General features: G+C 37.4%; 1 protein-coding gene across 48 annotated transcripts in view; it reads right to left on the bottom strand.

Moving 5' to 3' along the window:
- SORBS2 (sorbin and SH3 domain containing 2) overlaps positions 1 to 19,115 on the bottom strand; it is a 235,415-nt gene that overhangs the window by 95,345 nt on the left and 120,955 nt on the right. For 11 of the 48 annotated variants that reach the window (XM_017862581.1, XM_017862582.1, XM_017862583.1 and 8 more), the window contains 5 exons: positions 14,208 to 14,257; positions 7,693 to 7,785; positions 1,809 to 1,835; positions 1,437 to 1,561; positions 8 to 649 (listed from right to left, as the gene is read on the bottom strand). In XM_017862581.1, the coding sequence (XP_017718070.1) occupies positions 8 to 649; positions 1,437 to 1,561; positions 1,809 to 1,835; positions 7,693 to 7,785; positions 14,208 to 14,217 (897 nt within the window). In that variant the 5' untranslated portion in view covers positions 14,218 to 14,257. Of the gene's footprint in view, positions 1 to 7; positions 650 to 1,436; positions 1,562 to 1,808; positions 1,836 to 7,692; positions 7,786 to 14,207; positions 14,258 to 19,115 lie in introns of those variants that run through there. The other 37 variants (XM_017862598.1, XM_017862599.1, XM_017862597.1 and 34 more) reach the window with 18 other exon arrangements.

Raw genomic sequence — 19,115 nt, 5'->3', positions numbered from 1 at the left:
AAGGTACCACCCTGCAGCCTGAGGACTGAGAGGCCACTGCAACTGCAGATTTTTGTCTCTCTTGCTGAAGACGTATCTTTGCAGTCTCTGGAGAAAGCTCAGGTAGCCATTTGTGGCTTTCAGGATCCTGTCCTGAAAGGGGAGCTATCTGTATGGAAAGAGATGCTGTGTGTGTCTCAGGCACTGGATTAGGGGTCAGTGAGCAGGGCCTTTTGAGAAATGATGGTACTTCAACAGATTTGGAAAAATGTGGAGTATTAACAGGGCTGCTACTTCCTAGATCCTCGTTATGGGTTAGTTTCAAGGTAGAAATCCTCCGCGTTTGAGAATCTTGCCTGTAGTCCTCTTGTAGAACTGGGGTGTTGATGTTAGTGAATGGTGTAGGATCCGTGCTGGAAGCTGCTGGTAGTGGATTAGTGATTTTTTGTGTATACGACATGGTTGTGTTAGATTCTTCAGAATATACAATTGTCTGCCTCGAATCTTCATTGGAATACATAGTTCCCTGAGGAGGTTTTTTGTTAGCAAAGTACTCTGTATTGCAGGGAATTTGTGTGTTAGTTACTAACTGGTCTAAAATGACACCCTTTGTGTGACTGGTTATCAAAGAGCTGTGAAAGCTCTCTTTTCTGTCTGGTGGAGGGGGTGCCTGGATTGGCAATGGGATCCAGAGAAAGAAATAAAGTTGAAAGAAAAACAGAGAAAGTCCAAGTTAGTCATGAAAGAAACCAGTGTCAACCTTGCCTTTACAGAAGTAAAGCAATGCCACACCTTCTGATTATGCTATCCATTTTGTTAGCTAGATTGAGTGATCATTTTCATTCCATTTAGAATGCACTTACATTTATTATCAATGTTTGCCCTTAGGGGAAAAAAGTGTTTCCAGAGAATACATTATAACCTTTGCTCCACCTACATTGTGGGAAATTATGTTAAAAGTGAACATATGTTCCCTTGGCATATTTTATTAGACTTTGAAATATATATATATATGGTTTATTTAATAGTATTGTTTTATAACAATTTTCATGCTTGTGGCACAATTTTACTAATATCTCCAACACAGAGCTCCTTTAGTTAATATAATAGTTGCATACTCATAATTATTGAATACATAATGTATTGCTGACCTCATCAGTTTAAATCCAAAGCATCAGCTGTGAGCTTTTAAAGAATTAGAATATATGCTAGAGATTATGTTAGAAACTGATATACTTTTATGAGCTTAATCAGAAACAAAACAAAACCAAACTCTTGTTTGTTAAAATTTGTTCTCCATGTTGTAAATACAAGCCTGGCAAGCAAACTAAATACAAAAGTAAAACATATGAAAATAAAACATGTATTGAAATATGCACACTAGGAAAGCAGCTGTAAGCAGTGGTCTAATAATCATGCCTTAAAATAATACAGTAGACAAGAGTGTGCAGGGTTACCTGAGTTGGTGATCTTTTATCTTGTAGGTTTGGTCGAACGCTTCGAAAACCTTTTGCTGCAAGAGAGGAATATGTAGCATCTCCATTCAGTGTCTCTTGATTGCCATCATTGTAAGATCTCCAAGCTTTCATTAAGGGAAAACAATTGGATACAAAAATATCTACGTTCACTTAAACATTTTGTATAAAATTTATTTTATTTCCAAAATTATTTTATTTCCAAAATTGTAGTGTTCTTAATAGAGGTTTAATTTAATATGCATAACAGTATATGAAATTTAAATTTAACATGAAGTCAGCACATGTGGCTATGAATACGTTTTTTAAAAGTCACAAATAATATAATAGTTATTCAGAATATTTTTTCTGTACCTGAGTCTGGTGACTGAGAATCACGCCCTGAAAGAAAAAAAAAATGTTGAAATGAAGACTAAGGTGAAATAAATTAATAACCCAGTAAAAATAACATGGCAAAGAACTATATGCATTATTTTTGCAAACATTATTTCAGTTTTAAAATCTGGGTATGTCAAACATGCCAAAGGGAGGCTTGTACATTTATTTTTACTTCAATTAGAATGTCATTCATTAAATATCTATAATATATAAAATCTATATAGCAAACACTAATTTTTCCCATCAATGATGTTGTAACATGCAATTTTAATCTTATTATGGCCAAAGATGAATATGTGAATTTCTAAATATCAAATTAAAGGATCAAAAGAGACCTGGTTTATAAACAGCACTAACTCAAACCAACAGATCGTTAACTTTCAGTGCCCTGCTGTTGATAAGCATATTTAACTCCTGTGTTAGAGAACTGTATTCTGTAGTTTGCATTTTTTTTACCTTAGGAAACTGTAGACCTGTCTACCATATCATGTGACATTTTCAAATTATTCTCGAGACTGAGTTTTCTTCTTATTGCCATATAAAAGTCATTTTATACTCAAATATGAAAGAGCTATTACAATATGTTCCACTGTCTTTCAGCTAGTAAGCTGTGGAAAATAAATTTCAGTACTAATAAATTGCTTTTGGTAAGGCAGTTGGCAAGGTATCAGTGATACATTTGTTATCAATTCTATTGAAGTTATATATTCCAGAATCTTCTATATGCACATTTGAGGTAATCATTTTGCACGTTTAACTCATGTATATTTGAAGTCATCAGCTTGTGTTGCCTGGTTTATTAAAGCACATGGTCAACTTTACTTAGATTCATTAAGCTTTTAGCCCAACCTGCTGTTCAGTCCTGGATTCCTTCTGCGTGTCCCCAGGACCATTATTAGATTCTCATTTCAATTCATAAAACAGGAACTTTACATGCTGAAAAGTCTTTGTTTTCTTTTAATGCTTCAGAATAGTTATTTTCAAGTTTAAACACAAGAATTTAGAATGATAAAAATGGGTTGAAAATGCAAGCATCTGATTTTTAGATACAAATATGTTGATAATGCGCTTCTTTCCCAAATCAAACAGAAAGCAAATACAAATCGAAATACAAATGTGAGTCAGCACAGAGTACATTAGAATGATACCAGCTCAGGTGAGCCAGAGAAGACTAATGAATTCCCATTCTTTCTGATCATTGATAACTTTGTATGGATTTTATTTCCAATGAATTTAAAATTAGAGTAATAAAATGGGTACCATAGAGAAAAATTACTTTGAAGAATTATGCATGAAATGCTTATTGGATCCTACTTCTAGAATTTGTACAATTTTTTAAATTCTATTTTATTTTTTAAAGATGGGGTCTTGCTATTTTGTCCAGGCTGTCCTTGAAATAGTGGGCTCAAGAGATCCTATAGACTCAGTCTTTTGGTTAGCTGGGGCTACAAGTGTGTGCCACTGGGCCTGGCCCTCCTTCTAGGATTTGATGGAAGCAGAAATGATTGAAATTCTTTATCAGTTATATGATGAAGATAAAGAAAAAGACAGTTTGGCAATATAGAGCAATCATCAGAATTCTGTTTTGGGGCACTCAGGAGAGAGATTTAACAACCATGAGGCTGCCATCCACTGTGGACAATGAACAAATTTTGAGATTTGGGAAAGGACAATGAAAAATAAATTTTGGGATTGGGGAAAAGGCAATAAAATCACCCAAAGCTCCTTTATGAGAAGAGAAGCAGCATTAATAACAATGATTATATTCTGATTATTTTCTCGAGCATAGGGAGTGTCTTTTACGCTTGGTTTGGTAAAACTGAGATAAAAAAGAAGGCATGTGGTATGTGCTGGGGACGAGGTAATGGGAGCCAGAGGCTTGGAGGTGCAAGGGGTGTGGGTGTGGTGAGAAAGAAGAGGGTGTACTGGGCAGGTCTGAAGGACACTGGAAATAAACTCCCTCTAATAGTCTGTAGGGGGCAGGCTCCGTTTCTTCACGCTGGTCACCGTGTTGAAGATGATGGAGCCCCAGGAAACGGTAAGTGTGAGAATCAGAGGACAGTCACTCCAGGCTCTACTGTGGGTCTCTTCCTGGGACACTGGGCCCAGGGATTTCCAAATGAATCTGTCCCTGTGCCACTGGAAACATTACAGTAAGAGTGGTGGGCTGTACTGAAGGGCCTTGCATCACACAGTGGACACGTGTGTGCGGAATTAAGAGAAAGGAGAAAATGGCCATGGATTCGAACTTCAGGATGAACCAATATTTTAATAAAGCTTATGTTGATGATTAAAGCCTGCCTTGAAGTGGGTGGTCTTTCAAGGAGACTAAAGTACATATCATTTGTCTTTCTTTAAAATAAATCCAGGACTTGGAACACCCAGTCCTGATTTGCCCTTTTGTTATAGTCTCCTATGTGGACACTGTTTAGCATGGCTCTGCTTTTATTTTATCCCTGCAGGAAAGCCTAGGAGAGGGAGGACACCTGTTCTTTGGAGCAGGTAATAGAAAGTATCATGGATCCATGTCAAGTAAAGACAGTATAGGTTAGAACAACAACAAAAAAAAGTCGGTCAGGTAAATGGCTTGGCAGATGTGTGGGGAAAATGGTTTTCCCCACACATCTGCAACATTCCTGATGCACATTCACTTGTAAAAAAACCCACAAAGCTAGGACTAGGGGCCTGAAGGTTTACTGCTCTTTAGTAGATAGTCACTGCTTCACTGAAAATCCACGAATGACTAAATGGTGTACGTTTTTCCCTTTCCTGGCTGTTTTGCATGTGAATGTTTTAACAAATAGGGTCTTGAAGAATGAAGACCTCCACATGCTCTTACCAGCACTTTTCCTTGTGTCGAGGCACAAACTAGTGAGTATCTGTCTGGAATTGTGTGCAAGACATTCTTGGTTCTATGTCAGGGGTGGAACTGGATGCCCTCAATGGCCCTTTCCACTGTTATGATTCTAACATGGCAGCTTTTATGTAGCTGTGTTTGTGATACGTGTCGCAGCATAATCTCTCCTCTCAGGTTTTATTTAAATCCCTTTTAACTGATATGCTATATTGACACTATCACTTATAATTTTCTTGAAAATTATTTTGATGCCTGTAACTCATTTCTTTAGAAGACTCAAGTGCTTTTCAAGAATTATTTTGAAATGTTGATTAAATTCAAGTCAACTAATTGAGTGCCTACTGTGTTTCTATGTACAATTATAACCCTTTTCATTTATTTTCTTCATTTACTCTCATTTATTCTGACAAATCCTTGTGAGCCTGGGAAACGATTAAGCTTTCAGAGAGGTAAGAAAATGACAAACATTTTTTCTTTTGAAAAAAAGGAAATGAGATCTAGACAGACTAATTTTCTTAAGGGCATAAAACATGCAGGTAGTATTGACAAGACCCTGCCTCTTGGCAGAGTGGTCCCCATACTGCAACAGGCCACTCTTGCCAGCGTTCCTTTAGGCTGCCAAGTGGTTTTGGTGAAATAAAATGTTTTTCATTGTTTCTCAATAGTCATTGTCTTGGTTCTAGCATAGGTTTAAAATATCCATGTGTGCTCTGATGGATTGTCCATTGGGAATTTACTTCTTATAAAAGGAAAAGAGAAAGACAGAATGACTCAGGGGACAAAGAGGTGATGACTCAGATTGACTCTGTGATCTGAGAAGGGAGTGAAGATGGCCGGGGACCTTTTGTGGAGGTTTTACATAAAGGCTGTTATATTTTAACAATATCGAAGGCAATAAATATTTATCAATTCCCTTTTGATTCACATAAAGACACTGTATCATGTAAGTTCTTATGAAAGCTACATAGAATGCAGTTGTGCATATTGATGCTGACTTCTTTATTCAAAAATGTAATGGAAACTTTTTTGAAAAAGGGGGCCAGGTGTGGTGGCTCATGCCTGTAATTCCAGCACTTTGGAAGGCCAAGGTGGGCAGATCACTTGAGGTCAGGAGTTCGAGACCAGCCTGGCCAACATGGTGAAACCAGATCTCTACTAAAAAAATACAAAAATTAGCCAGGTATGGTGGCAGACACCTGTAATCCCAGCTACTGAGGAGCGTAAGGCAGGAGAATGCTTGAACCTGGGAGGCAGAGGTTGCAGTGAGCCGAGATCGTGCCACTGCACTGCAGCCTGGGACACAGAGCAAGACCCCACTCATCTCAAAAAAAAAAAAAAAACTTACTTTATGTCTAATTGACACAAAAAAGGGCTGTTTTTAAACAATTATGTCCAAAATTCAGTGGACTTCATTCTCTAGAAATCTTACTCCTAGTGACAGAAAACTTAAAATAATTGAAAGCTACATTGTTATTACTGAAGATTATTTCATATTTTTGAAGTACGAATTTTTTTTTTCTGTTGTAATTCTGAAGCGTTAAATCTTTTCTATTAAGTCTAGTTATATGAAATTCCGTGTATTCATATAACTCTCCACACTGGCACTGTCGAAGCAGTGCGCCATGCCCTGGCATATGCAGCAAGGTTCATGTCTGAGTAGGCTGGGCTGAGATCCTATTTGGTTGAAATGTCGATGACATTCAGGGTATTGGCATTCCAATTACACGATGGCCCTGAACTCTTAACATTTATTGTCTTACTTGCCTTCATTCCTGTTTCCCATAGTATCCAATGTAAACACATCTGTAGTTTTCTAACACCTTTTGTGTTTATACATGCATGAGCCAATACATACAAATAGAGATTTGTATAAAGATGTTTTTTAACCTAAATGAGGTCATACTATAAACCTTGTGCATTTTCTTTTAACTTAATATATAACTGAACTCACTAGCTGGGCATTTAAACTTGGACGTTGAAATCCATTGTGGATTAGAGGTGGTGAATGGAAGTGGGATTCTCCATATGGAAGTTCGCTTTTGTTTTTGTTTTTTTTTTTCAAGAGAAACTCAGTAGTTTAGAATTAAGTGACTATAAAGCAAAGACCACCCTGAGTATTTAATCAACTGCTAGATGTATGTGTGTAGAAGACTGTGATGTGCATAGTGAGAATTAAAATTATTTAAAGACTCCCCATCCCTTTCTCACTTCTGCTGCAAGATCCATTAATCTTATAAATAAAAGACAAGCAATCCCCAAACTGCAACTAACCAACCAGCCAACCAACCAACCAGTCACCAACAGGTGTGGGTCTATTTCATGATCTCGAGGCACTGGGCTTGCTGGCCTCCCTTTGACCTTCTAACAGCTGCACCCCCTCCCAGTGCAGACTGTGCCTTAGGTACTGTGGCTAACTTTGGTACTGTGCCTTAGGTAGTCACAACAGAGATTTATTATAAAGAGACCACCTGAGTGGATGCTGAAATCTCACGCCCCCAGTGACTTCCTATCTGTGGGCACATGTTAATCTTAATTAGTCAAGATTTTGATATGTTTAAATACATATATTAGAAGGGTCTTTGCTGACTGGATTAAAGGAAAGCAAAGGTCTCTTTCAAAACTAATGATCTATCATTCTGTTCATAACCTTTGACAAAGAATCCAGTTAATGAAGATTCAGTTTCCTACAAATCCCTTTTTCATCCTGTACCCTTGTACTCCTACCCCAACAGTTTTAGGTTAAAAAAAAAAACAAAACAAAACGAAAACCTCTGAGTTATCTTAATGAAATATTATGTTACTTAAGTTCATGAGATAACAAAACTTAAATAGTTATTAACACTTGCGGTTACTCAAACTATTTTGGCAAGTGACTGTTGTTTTAATTATACATTTGAAATGTTTACTACAAGATCTCATTTTCCTTTGCTTTTACATTTAGAACAAAACAGAAGAGCTAGAAGCCATTCAAGTGCGACATTCTGTGAGTTAGTGATATTATACCTGCAGCCAATAGGTTTGGAGAACTTTGCACTCTCTTCACAGATGTTAGCGTAACAGACATGGCGGCACGTTTGCGAGCACACCCACCGCTATCTGGAAGCAAAAAAAACGATATAGCAGAGGCCAAGGCAATGGGAAAAGCACGTGCAGTATCATGCGTTTTAAGTGAAATGTGCCAGACATCCATGAGAAAGATGAACAGTTAGAATTAATAAACATGGAATGCACCTGCCAATTTCACACCACCCTCAAACTAAAACAAACAAAATGAAGCGAAACAAAGGAAGATCAGGGATCTGTCTTAGAAACTGGCCTCACTGTTTTAGTGAAAGCATGGAAGACTTAATACTTAACATTTTATGGTTTTCTTTGTGAAAACTCAGGCACAGAAGTCAATCTTATTTATACCATTTAATTTCAATTTATACTAAACCTATAAGCATTGGAGCTGGCTTTCAGAGTCAAGGATCAGCTCTATGTCAGGATTAAGGGCTATGGTACAACATACTTTTAAGTTAATATAATTTAAGTTTTACCATCTTCTAGCTGTTATAATTCCCAAAGAGAGCTTGAATAATTCTTGCAGTAAAAATTATTAGTGACACAGGTATGATATATTTTTTAGGATTCACAGAGGAACACATGGCATTATGGAAAGTCCATTCTTCCTGTAGTTATTGTTAGTTATGCAAATAACTAGCCTTATTAAAATAAAAGAATTGATATACATGGTATCGAAATGACCATGTTTAAAGAAAGGAGTATATTGCTTTTACTTTTCAAATTTTTATTTTTAGAGCCGGGTCTTGCTCCATCACCCAGGCTGGAGCACATCATAGCTCATTGCTGTCTCAACCTCCTGGGCTCAAGCAATCCTCCTGCCTCAGTCTCCTGAGTAGCTAGGACCACAGGCACACACTGGCTCACGTTTTAACTTTTTGTAGAGACATGGTCTTGCTATGTTCCCCAGGCTGATCTCAAACTCCCTGGTTCAAGTGCTCTTTTCACCTCGACCTCCCATTAAAGCATGAGCCACCACACCTGGCCTCATTTATTGCTTTTATACTTTTAACAATATGTGTACTATGATTCATATATTTAAACTTATGCAAGTCATAATGTGAAATAAAATCTGTGTAAGTTCATCAGTCATTTTAATGTGCTATGAGAAGTTTAGACTTCTAAATTTGGAAGAGAAGTCTTTTAAAATTGGAAGGCCAATGTTCTATTTATGACCAGATTCAAATTCCACTCTTACATTCCTCTGTAATATGGTATGTGCAATAAATAGTATTGCTCATTCTCCTCATTCTGCTTATTAAGTAAAACCAAATTAAATTAAATCTTTTTGAAAGTTATAAAAAAAAGACAATATAACCACTGATACAGTAATATAATCATGATATACTGTGACATGTCCATTTTCCTTTTCTTTATTTTCATAGGGAAAGTATCAAGTTTGTTTATTGGACATGACAGAATTTAGATGAGTAAAGATGCTTGGAAGGATAATTCAAATGAATTTTTTATGAAATTTGTAAATAGTAAGATTAATATAACTTAAAATCAGTGGAGTAATTCTTATATCAAAACTTCACTTTTTTAAAGTATATGTTTACAGTAACAATTTCTTAATGTAGAAAATCATTAAACCAGAAAACCAACTTGAAAGAATATTAAAAGAATATGAACTAAATAAATCAAAGGTTATAATTAAGAACCCAAAGAAAGTGACACAAATGGTAGAAACAACTGAAGATTCCTTCAGGAGAGGCTCCAAAAGGATTTCAGCAAACTCAGCAAACTCAAAGTGCTTAGAGACAAGGGTGTCTGATAAGATGGAGGAAATGTTATTGCTTCCAGGAGCTGTGAACTGGTTAAAATGGTTGTGTAGTCAAAGGTGTTGAAAGTGAAAACAGACATCACTCTAAGAGTGATTTTATTTCCTAGTTCTATTAATTCTGAACATCTAACAAGCACATAGGTGAAAAGAGAAAATTCCAGAATGAGAAGATCCAGGGTCACAGGTTAAAACTCTGGTGTCCACCCTGTGGGCTGAGATGCCCTGGGCTGCGCCGTGAATCCGCAAGGGTGTTGGAGGATATTTCCTGTTTTAAGGAAAACACAGTGCTAACTGTTGGACACTGGGCTAAGATGCCTTGGGCTGCGCCGTGAATCCGCAAGGGTGTTGGGGGACATTTCCTGTTTTAAGGAAAACACAGTGCCAACTGTTGGACACTGGGCTGAGATGCCCTGGGCTGTGCCGTGAACCCGCAAGGGTGTTGGGGACATTTCCTGTTTTAAGGAAAACACAGTGCCAACTGTTGGACACTGGGCTGAGATGCCCTGGGCTGTGCCGTGAACCCGCAAGGGTGTTGGAGGACATTTCCTGTTTTAAGGAAAACACAGTGCCAACTGTTGGACACTCGGCTGAGATGCCCTGGGCTGCGCCGGTGAATCCGCAAGGGTGTTGGAGGATGTTTCCTGTTTTTAAGGAAAACACAGTGCTAACTGTTGGACACTCGGCTGAGATGCCCTGGGCTGCGCCGTGAATCCGCAAGGGTGTTGGGGGACACTTCCTGTTTTTAAGGAAAACACAGTGCTAGCTGTTGGACGCTCGGCTGAGATGCCCTGGGCTGCACCGTGAACCTGCAAGGGTGTTGGGGGACATTTCCTGTTTTAAGGAAAACACAGTGCCAACTGTTGGATCCTCGGCTGAGATGCCCTGGGCTGCGCTGTGAACCCACAAGGGTGTCGGGGGGACACTTCCTGTGTTAAGGAAAACACAGTGCTAACTGTTGGACGCTCCAGGAATTGCTCGTTTGGGGCAGTGCACGGTTTCAGCGTAATAGATGTGCTATATTCCTTTTGATGACATCATATTTTTAAAAAACTGGGATTTTGATAGTTGCCATGATAAAACGCAAGTACCCTCTGAAGAACATTTTATTTATTTATGTTTAGAGACAGGGTCTTGCTCTGTTGCCCAGGCTGGAGGGTAGTGATGCACTCGGAGCTCACCGGGCTCAAGCTGATCCTCCTACCTCAGCTTCCCTCATCGCTGGGATTACAGGCACATGCCACCACACCCAGCTAATTTTTAAAAATTTTATACAGATAGGGTCTCACTATGTTGCCCAGGCTTGTCTCCAACATCTGCAGTCAAGTGATCCTCCTGGCTCAGCCTCCCAAAATGCTTGAATTACAGGCGTGAGCCACTGTGTCTGTCTGGCCTGTAAAACATTTTAGATCAGTAAATGAGAGTGGCCATGAACAATCTAATTCTGAGGTCTGAGAAATTTTTCAGTGTGCAACAGGCACACACATATTATTAGTAAGTAATTCGTGTTATAAAGAAGGAAATAAAATATTTTCCTTCAATTTATGTGTATTATTTTGTCAAATGGCTTCTAAGTTGTTAGAACAAAATATTTATAAAGTAATTATTAAGTTATTAAGTTGTTAGCACCTAACTACTTAATAAATAGAAGTGTTATGTATTTTTGGCCTAGGAGCACAATGAAAAAATTACTGAGACATTAAAGGTCACTGTAAACCAAGAAAGTTTGGGAATCTTTGCCAATTTATGTACTTTAGGAAGCTCTAAGTCCTAGATGAAATAAATGGAGACTCTGTCTTTAATAAAGTTTAATAAAGAGCTGAATTCTAAAACTCGAGGCATTTGTAAAATTGCTGGAACAGAATAATCTATTATATTCTGTTTCTACTTCCTTATGTATTGATACGTTCTGATACTCCTTGAAGATATTTTTAAGATCTTAAAACGAGGATGCTACCTTTCATGTGTCGGTTTATCCTCAAGAATCCTAATGCTGGTTTTGCCTTTGGTCCTCATTAATGACCTACAGCCTGGCTGGGCTACTCTTACCCTGAGCTGCAAGATTCCTGGAAGCTGTTCCTACTGCTGGAAACCACTCATATGGGTAAATTATACATGGAGAATTATTTGATGTCTTTCCTTCTTTCCTTTCTTTGATAGCTAAGATATGCCTAAGAAAGTAATGGGTTAAAAATTCTAAAAGTGGACATATAACATGTTTTGTATATTTTTTCTACATTGTTTAAACACTTTAGTATGAAAAATTAACTGCATTCCCCATGGCTAGTTTATTATGTACTGATTAAAAGCAAATACTTAACTTAAAAGAATGCTTTTTAACCGTAGTTACTGACACATGAAGATTTAAATAGGAATATATCTTTTTAATAATTGATATATTGGATAGATATATGAATCAATAAAGAGATATATTCTTGTTTAAATGAATATTGATATTAATAAGACTGGCCTGTATCATCTATCTATATAGATTATCTATTTGTGTTATCTATCCATATATTATCTGCATTATCTATCTATCTATCGATCGATCTATCTATCTATCTATCTTTCTATCGATGTTTTCTATCAATAGATAGACAAAAAAGAAGAAGAGCTAGAAGCTATTTTGGGGACTAGAAAAATAACTTGTGGGGCCACTTTATTCATCTATCTATCTATCTATCTATCTATCTATCTATCTATCTATCTATGTACTGTCTATCTATGTATCTATCTATCTATCTATCATCTGTCTATCTGAAGATAGATAATGCAGGCCAGTTTTTTTACTAGCTCTTTAGGAACAAATTCCTACTTCATTTTGTAAACACAGTAACAATGCTTTCAAATTTCTAAGGCAATATATGTGTGTATACATATACATATATATTTAAAAGTGGTAATGTTTTTGTAAAAACATTATAATTATTATTTTGGAATTTTGAGCAAAAGTTTTCAGTCACTTTTGATCAATTTTATGGACAGGTTTGAATGCCATATTTGCCAATCATTATACATGAGTGGAAGTTCATCCACATAAGTGAAATAAACCTACGCAAACTGCATCCCATCCAGAGTCAAGCTCACTCCTTAGAAATGAGAAGATACTTTAGAGGGTTACATTTGTGCTGCTAAACAGTAACTTGGCTCAAGTACCTTAGTGACTGAAACAAATTTGCAAATTTTTATGTGCTTACTTTGCTATGAGGGATTGAATTACATGAATAGGAAGGTCAATTATTGAATGTACTGCACATTAACACAGTATATTCAGTATATCATGTATGCATATCTCTGTCATAATAGGGTTATAATAAATAGGAAAATGGGCACTCAGTAAAATGAGGAATACTGGGAAGTTATGATCCACTTAAGTCTACAGGGAGATGTCTTGGAAGGATCAGGAAAGAACACTTCCTCATGTGAAACTTCTGCTGGAGTGACTTTGTAGCTCCAAAACGTGGCTGATGCTAATCTAGCTGTGGGCTCTACATTCTATTTGCTTTCTTTTGTCTCCTTTACCTAGTAATATTTTCTACTTCATTCCCCATGTCTAATTCTGGCATCTCCAATCATCAAGATGCCTTTGTGTGGTGCATTTGCAGGGTTACAACTTCTCTTGATTGCTGAGCCTTCCTTGTGTGTTTTGACTGTCTCCAGTATCCTCATCTTGCCTGTTGTCCACTTGTCTGCAAGGTGACAGCATCCTCAGGAGCCTGCCCACACAGCCTTCTCTGAGGCCACTATGGTACATGGCACATGGCACAAGGCTGTGCACTCAACCTGGGGATTAGGTATTGGTCCTCGCCAGTGGTTGGGTAATCCTCCTGTAGGCACTTTGATGCAACAAGAGACCTCAAAAAGGCAACCAGCGGACATGAGAGAATATCTTGGGCCATCCTTTCTACTCTGCCATGGGGTGACGGCTCCAACAACTTTCCAGTGATCTCTTGTGGATAGGAAATTTCAACACAAGTTACAAAATCTCAATGAGAAAGTTGTTTCTTGAATTACTCAATATTGTATATTTCAAGGAGGGGGGAAGGCAAAATTATAAGCCAAATTATGTCTACTGTGGAAAAAAGTTCATATGTACAAAGCATGTATCATGAACACGTTTACAGTTAAAATGTATACAATACAGTTTAGAGGCACAGTTGTTAAGCTAGTTGGAGATACTATTCTCACATCTACACATATAATGCTTATAACATTATGTGAATTGTGACTATAGGTTAATTAAGCTGACTTTGTATAAAACTTTGGCACTCTATCTGCTGACTTCTTCAACATAAAGAGTTTATAAAACATACGTTTAAGTAGTTTCTACTAGAGCAACGTGCCTTTGAATTTAGCCTATTTTTAAGTGAGAGATTTCAAAAGTACACAAACAAATGACATACTACCTCTTCCAATTGTTTAGAGGAGTTCGTTTTAACATGTGATTAGAGACAAAGGGAGTAGGAGCAAGTAACAGAACAGAAAATTCTGTTTGGTGGCCATAAGAGTGGAGCACAAATACAAAGAAAGAAAGTAATGAATCTACCCTACGTATCTAATCAGAAACTCAGAATCACACCTAGGATCAGTGGAGTGCTAAGCTAATGATTGAGGGCCAACATGATTTTTAGAGAGCAAGGCTCAGAGAGTTGAAAACTAACAGACAGCATACCTGTATTCATTTTGACCTTGGAGGGTTTGTTATTAAAGTCTTCAGCTTTCCTGTAGAAAAAAAACGGTGCATAATTTGTTCGCTAGCATGTAAAGAAAATATCATGAAAGCGTGTCTTGCTTTTGATGTACCTGTAAGTTAATATCACATTATCATTAGTTTTATTTAAATCAGTGTTTAATAAGGTAGGAAGAATTGATAATTTTCTTCATGTTAAACTTTAATTATTGGTCCTATGATCATAAAACAGATCATATTCTGTTTTTATGCTTTTGCTTTATGGTGAGCATTAATGGATGAAAATGGAGAAGTTTTGTGCTTGTTTGTTTCTTTTCTTTTCGTTTTCTTTTTTTTTTTGAGACGGAGTCCCTCACTGTTGCCCAGGCTGGAGTGCAGTGGTGTGATCTTGGCTCACTGCCACCTCCGCCTCCTGGGTTCAAATAATTCCCCTGCCTCAGCCTCCTGAGTAGCTGGGATTACAGGCACATGCCACCATACCCAGCTCATTTTTTGTATTTTTAGTGGAGATGGGGTTTCATTATATTGGCCAGGCTAGTCTTGAACTCTTGACCTCTTGATCCACCCGATTCAGACTCCCAAAGTGCTGGGATTACAGGCGTGAGTCGCCTTGCCTGGCCTGTTTGTTTCTTTCTCAGAGAGAGAGGGTTATGCTCTGTTACCCAGGCTGGAGTGCAGTTGGTGTGATCATAGCTCACTGCAGCCTTCATCTCCTGGACTCAAGCCATCCTTCCCCCTGGAATTACAGGTGTGAGCCACCGTGACTGGTTGAGTTTTCTTTTTAAAAAATTAAATTTCTTTTATAAATATTTATACAAACGGTTTTTGTTTTCTAGGCCTGAAATGACTATCTGTTAAGCATATTTTTCTAGAGTTTTAAAAGTTACCCTGGCACTTTAAAATCATTGCCTTACATGTGCTGGTCTATTTACTACCGGGGAATATGTAATGAACGTAACACATATTTTGAGGACACTGTCAAGAAAGATGAGATTCATCTGTCTCTTTTTTAAGACACAGGAAATAGATGGTTACTACAAAACCCATTTCTGCATTAGTATTGAACACTGATTTTTCCCAGTGAAATGTTGGATGCATAGCAATTAAGATTAATTCACTAGAATGGTTGGCAGCAAGGGCTTGTCTCAGAAAAATGTTTTAAATATTGCGTATCATTTTACAACGTGTGAGATGACTTAGTTCTTTCTCTGGTATATTCTCTTAGTCCATTTATGGAGTTTCCTATTTATCCATACTCTGAGACCAAAGAGGAAACACGCTGATAAGGAAGCAAATCTCCTAAGTCTCAGAGCTCCCGGCAAGAGCTGTCTGACCCCTGGCCACTTGGCCTTTGCTCCTGAGTGGGCCTGTTGTTCAGGATCCACAAGAATCTCCCCCAGCACGACACACTCACAGCTTCCAGGAGCATTAGTACTGCAACATCTGAACATTTTCAAGAATTTTATTTATTCCTTTTGGATGAACGAGGATAAGATTGAAATGAAATCACTGGCATGATCATCTGGCACTAAAGACTTTTCATAAATATAGTTTTTTCAGTCTCTAAAAAGAGCAGCAAATGAGCTTCCTGGCTTTCTTGCCTTTGTCTGCCAAAGTTCTCACCCTCTTCTCCTTTCTGACCATTTCCTCTGCTCAATTTGACAACTATTATTTTCTTTCACTGTGGCTATCTGAGTTCACCTCTTATGGGAAAGCCTGACTTTGTTCATTACTGAGGTAAAATTATAATAATAAAATCAAAATGTGAATTTTAGCTAAATATAATGGTACTTCTCTCCCAGTGGGGAAAATGATGAAATAAAATAACATTAAAAATATAATTAAGTCCTATGAAATATAATTATAAAGCAAGATTTTACATATAGATATATATGTATAATGCAATCCTCATTTTGCTATATACACATGTATATGTACACACACACACATATATTTGCCTAGATTGAATTACTAATACCTTAGGACTAAATAAATGCTAAATTAATGAACATTTAAAATGGGTAAAATCACAGTACTGATAATCACCTCAATATATGTTTTTAGAGCTCTAAGCTGAAAACAATATAGATGATATCCTTGCTATGTGGTGTTTAATTTTTGTGTAGTCTGTGTTCAGTGTCATATCATCGCCCGTCTGCCCCAGGCATCGTTGCAGTGTCAGGAGCAGGGCAGGAGCGATGCTTAGTGTGGCCAGGCCAGAACTGAGTTTCCACAGGCTTATGGGGAACTTCACAGTGACAGGTCACAGGCCAACAGATTCTGAAAAATGATGGAGGGAAATTTTATGATGATGAATTTTATCTCCTATTTTTCAGTGTATGCAACTAAACAGGCGCATTTCTGTTTACTTTTTTGTTTTGTTTTCTCCAGAATTACACAGAAAATGTGGCATATTTCTAAAACTCAACTTCTTAGCCTTAAGACCGCCTATATTGAGGGATACCAATGAGGTCAGGGAAGAGGGCAGTGGTCAGCACAGGAGCTTTGGGAAAGCGCCTTTAAATATATTTATTTTCATCTCTCGGTAGCAAAACTCCTAATATGTTAACCTTAAATGGACAAAATAAATGGAAAAGAAAAGCCTCAGGGGATGTCTGTGACTGAGACTGAGGCAACTTCTAAAACAAGAAGGGATAAACAACCTCCAGAAAATGAGGAGTATAAGGACCTTTCCCAAATTCGACTTCGTCATTCCTTTTGAAACCAGGCGATGCTGTGCTTAAAACTGCTTAAGGTTTTAAAATTGAATGAGGAAGACAGTATTTGGACTAGAATAATAGTGATCGACAAAGAAAACATCAAATACAGAAGGTTAACTCTCAGAATACAAAATCTGCTGATACACCGTAATAATGTTTTTGTACCAAGTTGCAGAACTAGTTATCAATATCTATTGTTTGAATTCAAACGCCGATATTTACAGAACATCTAACACTCAAAAAGTAAAATAGGATTAACAAGAACAAAGAAAGGCGCCACAAATCCTTGAGGTTTTCATCTTTAAAGTGACGTATCCTGTTAGTTATAAATGTAATTTGAGAGGTTTTTCAATTTCCCATTGTTTTCGATGTCAAAATGTGAAATGACTAACTTCCTAATTAAGCAAGACATTTTCCAAGTTGTTAAAAGAAGAACCCCAGTGACTGAGCTCTCAAGAAGAACCTGAAACCGAAAGGCTTCTTGGATGACTAATAAAAATGCATGATTCTATTTCCATTATTTGTGCTAAATCCATTAACAAATCCACGACTGAGAACTCTCTTTAGACAGTTCAAACTAAAGCGAATATAATCTCTTTTGTTCTGCTCTGAAAAAGTGTCCTTGATTGTACTTACATAACAAGCACAGATTATTCTGGAAAGCATCAAATTCCTAGAGTCTTTGCCTGCTACTAGAAAACAGTATTTCAAGTATTCTCTTCACTTGGAATTGAACCAGGGACGAGACTATGAGAACTGACCATAACATGGAGACTACCTTGAGCCTTAGCAGACGGTCCACGGAGCAAAGAACTGTCTGAACATGAAGGGGTCACATGATTTTCAATAGGTGCTAGGGGGTTGTATTTACTTTTGTCAAAGTTTCATACAAAAAGCAACTTCATATGTGTCCTATTTTGTGACAACAATGGATTTGTTTTACTTAAGGGTTAGAGTAGCCTCCACTGCCAAAACACATATGGCAATAGACTGTGTTGATTGTTCATGGAAGGGCTGTTAACAGCATGACTTTGGATCTATAGTCTTTTAATTCTGCCTGAATTTCTCTTTTTTCTTTTCCATTTTTTTTTTTTTTTTTTTTTGAGAGGGAGTCTCACTCTGTTGCCCAGGCTAGAGGGCAGTGGCGTGATCTTGGCTCACTACAACCTCCACCTCCTGGGTTCAAGTGATTCTCCTGCCTCAGCATCCTGAGTAGCTTGGGATTACAGGCGTGAGCCACCACGCCTGGCTAAATTTTGTACTTTTAGTAGAGTCGGGGTTTCACCATGTTGGTCAGGCTGGTCTCAAACTCCTGACCTTGTGATCCTCCTGTCTCGGCCTCCCAAAGTGCTGGGATTACAGACGTGAGCCACCACGCCTGGCCAATTCTGCTTGAATGTCTTCGGATTATCAGACATCTCACTTTTCTCTGAATCAGAGTAGACTGTGTTCTCAACATGCATAAGAGAATAGACTGGGTAATTTAACTTTTGAAAGAGGGTCATAAGGAGTTTGATCCTGCATGGGTATGAACATGCCTTTGCGCCTGTTGTCTTATAACTCTGCTTGAATTGTTTTGATTACCAGGCATCCCATTTTGAAGAGCAGCAGAGACAAAATCCTTTCCCCAGTGTTGGCCAAGAATTCTATGTAGGTCATTTTATTTTTGTAGACCTGAATTTAAGCACCAAGACCATGTATGAAACTAGAGGATTGAATTTTAGCTCAGTTAATGTGAGGACTTGCCCAAAAGATAACTTAAGCCAATACATTGCTATAGTTATTTTGAAATTAATATATTCACAGCTCATATATTATTCAAAAAAGGACATATTGATGTTTAAGTAGTAGGAAAACATTGCAGGATGTTAGTTTTTTTCACAGAGATGTATTTTAAACATGAGAATAAAAATACAATCATATTAAGGTTATGTACCAGATTTTAACTTGAATTTACTTATTTATTTTGAAATGGGATCATTTGTAGCACTCTTTTTGGATAAACTGTCCTAAGTGATCAATGCATTAATGCATCTCTCTCTATCTCTGACTGTGGTAAAATAAGACATATTCATAAATGCCAAGTGATTTCGCCTTTCAATTATAGTCAAATGACTTAATTCAGGTTGACATTCATCTTCACCTATCTTTCCTATATGTCAACATGCTG

Source organism: Rhinopithecus bieti, unplaced genomic scaffold (genome assembly GCF_001698545.2).
Source record: "Rhinopithecus bieti isolate Rb0 unplaced genomic scaffold, ASM169854v2 scaffold_56174, whole genome shotgun sequence".
Taxonomy (NCBI): domain Eukaryota; kingdom Metazoa; phylum Chordata; class Mammalia; order Primates; family Cercopithecidae; genus Rhinopithecus; species Rhinopithecus bieti.
This window is presented reverse-complemented; position numbering and strand designations above follow the sequence as displayed.